The 7,502-nt window shown below is 51.4% G+C and overlaps 1 protein-coding gene across 2 annotated transcripts; it reads right to left on the bottom strand.

The window, feature by feature from the left end:
• Positions 1–1,414: 1,414 nt before the first annotated feature.
• On the bottom strand, positions 1,415–7,194 carry CDKN2AIPNL (CDKN2A interacting protein N-terminal like). Of its 2 annotated transcripts, XM_075541560.1 has the most exons (4): positions 6,912–7,194; positions 5,000–5,099; positions 2,615–2,887; positions 1,415–1,739 (listed from the first exon to the last, which is right to left on the bottom strand). In XM_075541560.1, exons 1-4 carry the CDS (start codon positions 7,148–7,150, stop codon positions 1,728–1,730), a joined length of 624 nt encoding a protein of 207 aa, XP_075397675.1. In that variant the 5' UTR covers positions 7,151–7,194; the 3' UTR covers positions 1,415–1,727. The 2 variants fall into 2 exon arrangements, with proteins under 2 accessions (XP_075397675.1, XP_075397676.1); XM_075541561.1 differs by lacking the exon at positions 2,615–2,887 and having other exon boundaries at positions 6,912–7,192.
• Between the last annotated feature and the right edge of the window lie 308 nt (positions 7,195–7,502).

Raw genomic sequence — 7,502 nt, forward strand, 5'->3', positions numbered from 1 at the left:
GTTGTGACCCCCCAAGGTCAGCAATCTGAAGCCCCCAACAACTCTCCATTCTACACCCTTAACAGTCACAGTCTCTGTTCTTGTAGGATCACTCTGAGTCAGCATCGACTTGGTGGCGGGGAATTTTTGGAGAGCTGAGAGGTGGTTCTCAGCTCTAGTCTCCAGGTAAGACCCACTCACCAAGAAGTCGCTTGCTCAGTTCTAGCGGCAGAGGGCCATCCTTTACCTGGGCTTCTCACTTGGCCCACCCTAGTGGATGAAGGCTGCACAACTCTGACTGGTCAGGCAAGCTGGCCAGACCAAACCTCAGGCCCAGGGAGAGTCTGGCCCCACTTCCACACCCCCAGCTTTCCTCTCCGGTTACCTGTACTCACCGGTAGAATACAGAAAGCAGAGATGACCGTGCCCCACTATCGGCAGCAGTAGACTGTTTGGAGCCCCTCTCCCCATCGTCAATCCTGGAGGCAGTGTTAATACACCAAACCCACTGCCACTGAGTCCATTCGGACTCAGCAACCTGACAGGAGAGCTGACACGATGGGTCTAACCCCAAGACTGCAATGCTTTACAGGGGCAGATCTTTCTTCTGCAGCACGGCTGGTGGGTTTGACCCAGCCTTGTGGTTAGCGGCCCAATGCATAACCCACGACACCACCACAACCCCTTGGATGGACCCTACACGGGGTCCTGAGACTGTCAGTTTAACAGGAGCGGATAGCTTCATCAGACTGCTACAGAGCGGCTGGTGCGCTTGAACGGCCGGCCATGGAGTCGGCACCCCCAGGGTTGCTCTGCAGTCCGTCGTGGGCACTGGAGGAAACACACTCACGACACCAAACGCCAGACTTGCCTTCAAGCTGACCCAGCTCACATCCTGTAGAGCAGGGTGAAAGCACCCAGAGGGTTTCCAAGGCTGTAAATCACCATTTCCCAGTGGGTGCTGCTGCCCCAGCAGCGCTGGACTGACTCAGGGGCCGCACAAGCAGATAGCTGGGCTTTGTTGTGGGCTAGGAGCTGCAGTACAAGCTTTTCATTGTCGGGAGCTCTGAATAATTTTGGTTCCTTCCAGCAAAAATGTGTGGGTTTTACCTCAGCAACTTGGGAGACCTGGAACACCTACATCCCAAGCTGGCTGTCGCAGCAACGCTGTGCCGTCTCCTCTCAGTGAGCTTTAACACACGGCCATGTCCGTGGGTGAGGCGGCCTTCTCCCATCAGATGGTGGGTACCTCAGAGACTCGCAGGCCTTGAATTTTATTCTCAAGACAGAGAGCGAGGAGGGGGAGGGGTTCTACACATATATCAATTGCAGGCAGAAATGATCTGGGGAGGGGGGAGGCATAAAACTATCATAAAGGAACATTATTTACAAATCCTTACGGTAAAACTCATTACCTGCCATTATTAGATGAACATTTTAAAAAGTCAGCAGTTTTAATAAAAAGTTTGCCATTTATAAACAAATGTTGTTGAACTCATCTGGGAATGCATGATTTATAAATATATAAAATGTCCACAGATATGTTTACAATGATAGGTTTCTAGATGAATAAGAACGTTAAAAAAGCCAATCTGAACTGGTTCCATTTCATGCCAGCTGCCTCTCGTGCGTTGTGTTGAGAAGTCCAGGAGTCCTGAGACAGACGCTGGGGCAATAAGAGTCCCATTTTTCCTGGCCTCTTTTTCTGAGCATGCAGCTGCTGATGCAAGTGGGATAGAGCTTCTACCTTAGTTTTGATGCTGAAGAGGAGGTAAAGGGGGAGAAAAGAGCAGGTTATAGCGCTTTGCAACCCAATGAATCAAATTCATCTTCCTAAGTTAAAATCTACTGTCCATTTAGTAAGCAAGCCATATTATAGAGCCATGATATTTTACTGCACACATTTTGGAGGCCAGAACCTAATTTTCTTGTCATCTGTGATGTATTCAAAAACACAAAAACATTGCCACCTATTCGATTCCAACCCTTAGAACACTGGGCCAGGGGGTCTTCCCGGCTGCAGTCTTTCAGAAGCAGACCGCCGCCTCTTTCTCCCTCCGCTGCTGGCCGTTTGGTTGGTAGCTGAGCCCTTAGGCACCGTGCCACCAGAGTGCCCTCCCTGTGGTCTCTCAGTATTCACAATTTGAGGTGACAGCGGGAAGACTTGAAACAACGTTTTCCTGGCATGGTCTGAGATGAGAGCTCTAAAAGTGGAACCACGCAAACACGTAATGTTCTAAGTTAAACGCCGTTGAATTCAGGTAGTAATTCACAACATTTCACACTGAGTCAGGATATCTAGATGTGAAGGCTATATATTTCTGGGTTTCACACTATTAGAAACTGTCAATGCATGTCTGCAATAGTGGCAAGTTGAAGCACATCTATTCTTTCTGGGTGCTCTCTAGCACCTCTGGGCTGTTTAAACTTGGCTAGAGACAACTGTAAGCAGGGCGTGAAGAATCACTTTGGCTGTCACCTGCCTTTGAATGGATTTCCTTAACATTTAGCAGTGAAGATGAACCAACCTGGGAGTCTTTTTAGTAATCAAGAGTTTTCAAGGTATGACCTGTTTTCTAGCTAAGCCAGCCCCTCCCGGTTTTTTGAAGGAGGTAAAAATAAGCTAAATTCTTACAAAGGCAAAAGAGAAGCCTCTTCCTATTAGAAGTTGGTAGTGCCATCCAAAGGTGCCACCAAAGTGAAAGAGAGCCTTGAGCCACCTCTGGAATTCCTGACAAATTTCTGCCGACAGCAGGACAACAGCGACCCCCGACTCTGGCACACTGAGAACATCTTTCCCACAGGGGTGGCAGATGATCCGGCCATCCTGGCAGTACCGACTGAATCCACTAGACAGTGAGACCAGAGTCTGTGGAGTCAGACACCGCCTTCCTGGCTGCTTCAATGTCTAGCGGATAAAGAGAAAAACAGGGGGTCCCACTGAGCATTTACTGCAAGATACTAGACCTCCCCTGACTTAACCAATGCGACAGGTGGGTTTTTATTTATTTTAAACTTTATTTCAACCTTAGAATTTCAGCTCTTTCCATAAAGGAAGCAGCAGCTGCTTCAGCCCGCACAGCTTGTTTAACACTGGTCATCATATTCAAAAGACAACAGAACCCCTTGGGGCTTTGGGGCTCGGCTCAAGGGAAATCCCTCTGGGACATGGGGGTACAGTGACTGGTGTGACCTTTTGCTGGGCATGCCTACACAGTAGGGGATGCTGGATCCCTTTAGGGTTTCCCGTATGGGCTCCAATAAATTTCTTCCCTTTTGCTTAAAAAACAAAACAAAACAAAAAACACAGAACAAAACCCACTGCTGTCCAGTCAATTTTGATGTGCGGTGACCCTAGAGGGCAGGACAGAACTGGCCCCACGGGTTCCAAGGCCGTAACCTTTACAGAAGCAGACTGCGAGATGTCCTTCCCAAAGACCAGCTGGTGCCCTTGAGCTGCCCCTCCTCCTAGCTGAGGCTGCTTACCCACTGGGCGCCCAACCAGAACCTCCTGAAGTGGAGACAAACTCCACTTCCTAACTTCTCTCTCACATTTCACTCACTCACTCACTCACTCACTCACTCACTCACTCACACACACACACACTCTCACACACACACAAATTTCCCATAGTGCCATTTTCCCTCTGGGACTAAAAATGCTGCTAGGACAACGGACCAAGTCATTCATTAAGCTGACTTCTTTCTTTGAGCCAATGATAGCTTCTTCCTCATCAATCATTTCTTCCTCAACTAAGACAATCCCCGACAGCATGGTAGACACCCCTCTTGAATCAGCTGCTGCTTTTTGCTAATTATCTCTCATTAATCGTGAACTGGTCAACCATGAAGACTGATATCGTGTCTAGGAACCACTGTTAGAAAGTTGATACCATTTTCTGAATCTCTTTCAAAGGGAAAGCCACGCATGGCAACTGAGGAATCCTACCTGTCAGAAGCTGTGCGCCTTGATCTTTTCTCAGATCAAAATAGCGAAGAAAGAAAACCAGGGAGGACAGACCACAGAGCCGTGTTCCCCTCAGAGCTGCAGAGTAGCCATACAGTATTTAAAACCCTACTTTAAAGAGCAGGGGCCGCTAGGCCATCCATCATCACTGTCTGGTCTTGAGATTCCCAACAATGCCAGGTGATTCATTTCTAGTAGACAGCCGGCTTTAAAATCCAACTGAACTAAATTTAGAGCTAAGGATCGATTCTGGCCAGAACAACAACAGACGTTTTCAGGTATTGGCTTGACACCAGGTTAGGGTTTTTGTCTGGCTGGCGAGGCTGCTGCACGCCTGCTAGCCGCCTCTTCTACGTGCAGAACCTCAGGGGAAGGGCAACACTACTGACGAAGCTCCTGGGTTTCCAGTCGCCACCCCACATGGGGAAAAGTAACTTGAGCATGGGGGTCGCAAAAAACTTGGCAACAGTGAAAGGTTTCTGAACACGCGACAACCAAAACCCAATTCAAAATCAAACTCCAACGAACCCCAGTGTTTGTGGCAGAGCTTGCGGGTGCTGCACACGTGTGTCAGGAGAGAAAGGGTGGGGAGCAGACTAAAGTTTCAGGGGCACTGGCTGTTGACAATCAAGCTTGGTTACTAAGGAGACACGCTGGAAGCCCTGCAGGACTGGGAACAGCTATGATACCTGGGCAGGACTTCAGTCACAATCCCATGAGCGCCAGTCTGGTCCTCGACTGAGGATGAGTTACTGTTAGCTACAAGGTTTTCTAGCAAGGGAAAATTTGGCCCTGACCCCACTTATTGAAGAACCAAGCAAAAATATCCAAACCGAATGGCCCTCGAAAAGCAAAAGCGGCAGAGTGTGTGAGATGCCACCAACCGTGCGTCATGTGTCTATCGTACTGTAGTTACCTAGTCAGGAAAAGGTTTATAGCACTTACAGGGAAATTAAAATGAAAGGGTTCAGATTTTTCTTGGCAGTTAACAAGAGCATTCAAAAAAGCAATACCCTTGCTATTTCATTCCATGCACTTAGCTGTCCCATTTACCTTCTTCATTAATTCGCTTCTGGTTGTAAACTGTGGCAGATCTTCCACTTCAATCCCATCAGCCATTTCCATCACCTTGTCTAAAAGGTCTTTGTTGTAACTGCACAAGAAAGAGCAGGAAGGTAAAACCCTTGGAAGAATTCTCAGTGTGGAATAATTTGAAACTGCAGTTGGCTGGGAGGCAAATTCAACCCTCCAAGGACTGATTTGATACACCTGATTTGAAACTAAGTGTAAGTTTAGCAGAAGGTTAGGAAATAGTTCCTGCTTGTGGCTACTATGTGGGCTTTTGGATGCCGAGAGGCAGGTATTTTGATATATACCAAAAACAAAGGCCCCATTTACAATCTTAAAAAGTTATAAAAAATAAATGAATAAAGGCACCATACATACATCTGGCAGTACATACTGGTGGATATGGTGTGAGAGGGTCCAAAAGTTTCAATAAAAATGGATTGTTACTCTAATAAATAATGGCATTATTTGCTCATTTTCCCAATTCTCAATGTCATTTCTCTAACTTTGGATAAATCCTGTTACCTGGGGAACCTGGGCGCTACAGAGAAGGAATGGATGAACTCCTTCCCCAAATCCTACCTTAATGACCCCCAGCTTCTAAACACAAGTGTAGTAACTTAGGCCTATGGAGGCCATGTAACCAGTCAGGCAGCCAAAAAGGATGAGGCAGGAGCCATGCTATTATCGTAATAAAATTTGAATGCGTTCTAAAATGGTTTAGGGAGTCTCCACACTTGCCTCCTGCCTAATGGTGAGGTATAAAACCAGAAACCAAATCCCATGCCATCGATGCAATTCCAAACTCACAGTGACCCTATGGAGGGCAGACTAGGCCCAGGGTTTTCCAAGGCTCCGACTCTTCCCAGAAGCCCACTGCCACGCCTCTCCCCCACAGCGGGCCTGTCGTTTTGGTGAAGAGCTGAGCGCTTAAGCACCGTGCCCCCCACTGCTCCCTGGGAGGGTGTCAAACCAACCCGTGGCTGATTCTAACTCAGTGATCCTAAAGAATGGAGAACACATTCATTGGGTCCAACATCATAAATCTTCACAGCAGACTCCGGGGGGGCATGGGGGCTGCCTTCCTGGGCACTTCCAAAGTAGGTTCCCGTCCTGTTGGTAGAACAGCCAGCATGCAGTGGGCTTTGGCCCTTGTCAAAAAGGCACCTGTTGATTGTCACGGAAGGAGCGGCGGGCAGGTCAGATTGGCTCCCGCTCAGCCCAGCAGGCTGGGGATTAGAACAGTCAAGGCACACGGATTATACCTTGGCGGCACAGGGGTCCCGCGTTGGGCTGGGATCGGAAAAGGCAGCAGTGCAAACCCATCAGCTGCTGTGTGGGAGGAGACGGGGCTTCCGCCTCGGTAGTTACAGGCCGGGAAACCCACAGGGCCAGCTCCACCCTGTCCTACGGGGTCGCTATGAGTCGCCGTCGACTCGATGGCAGGGAGGTGGTTTTTCAGTTTAAGGACCCCCCCCCCTATGCTGGCAAAAGCGGCATGGCCCCCGGCGTGTCACAGCGCCCCGCGCCCTTGGCTGCTTCGCCGTCGGTCGGGTTGGCGTGCCTGTGTCGGCGTCGTTACCGTGGAGGTTAAAGGAGCTACCCGCTCTGCACCAGGGGCGGCTTGGGCGAATAGCAGGCGTGAAGGCGACGTCAGCGTCTACACTGTCGGACGGCAGCCCTGGGCTGAGTGCTTTCCACCCTTAGAACCGTCGGCGTCAAACCGACGCATTTCCCAAAAGACAGCACTGCGGGTCGGGGCAGGAAGTCTCTGCGGGCACCGTCAGGGTGGGCAGCAGCCGCGGGCCGCGCCGAGCAGCGATCAGCCCCAGCCCTGGAGACGGGCTCTGGGTCGGAGGCGGGCGGCGGGGCCACCCGCCCAGGCTGGGGTCCGCACCTGCAGCCCAAGAAGAGGTGGTTAGCCCAAACCATGGAGAGGGACAGCAACTGGTCCAGGCGGCCGCTGCCGTCGGGCGGATCGCGGTAGTCAGGCAGGTGGCGCAAGATGAACTCCATCCGGGCCTTCCATTGCTTCTCGCTCTCCGAGTAGGAGCGGAACTGCTCCGCGAAGTCGGCCGCCTGACGCACCCCGGACACCAGTTCCTCCACCGCCGAGGCCGCCTCGCCACCCACCATGGCGCCCTCCGCCTTCCCGGGGCGCACCGCGCTACGACGCGACGGCTAGAAGGGCCCCGCAGTGCACGACTGCTCCGGAGGACCTGCCTGGAGCGCCCTCGCGCGGAGCGGCGGGCCGGAGCCAGCCGGCCGAGCCGGACCCTCGGACCTCTTTAATGCCAGGCGGCTGACACCAGTCCACCCAGACGCCGCAGGGCGGCATCCCGCGGGGCAACGGAGAGAAACTGAGGCCCGCACGCCCGGCCTCGGGGCGCCTCGCCCCCTACCCCGAGGTGATCAGCCTCGTGACATTCAGAACTACCGTGCAGCTTCATTCCCTGGGGGATGCTCAGGCACCGCTTCATCCTGGGTG

This window comes from Tenrec ecaudatus, chromosome 2 (assembly GCF_050624435.1).
Source record: "Tenrec ecaudatus isolate mTenEca1 chromosome 2, mTenEca1.hap1, whole genome shotgun sequence".
Classification (NCBI taxonomy): domain Eukaryota; kingdom Metazoa; phylum Chordata; class Mammalia; order Afrosoricida; family Tenrecidae; genus Tenrec; species Tenrec ecaudatus.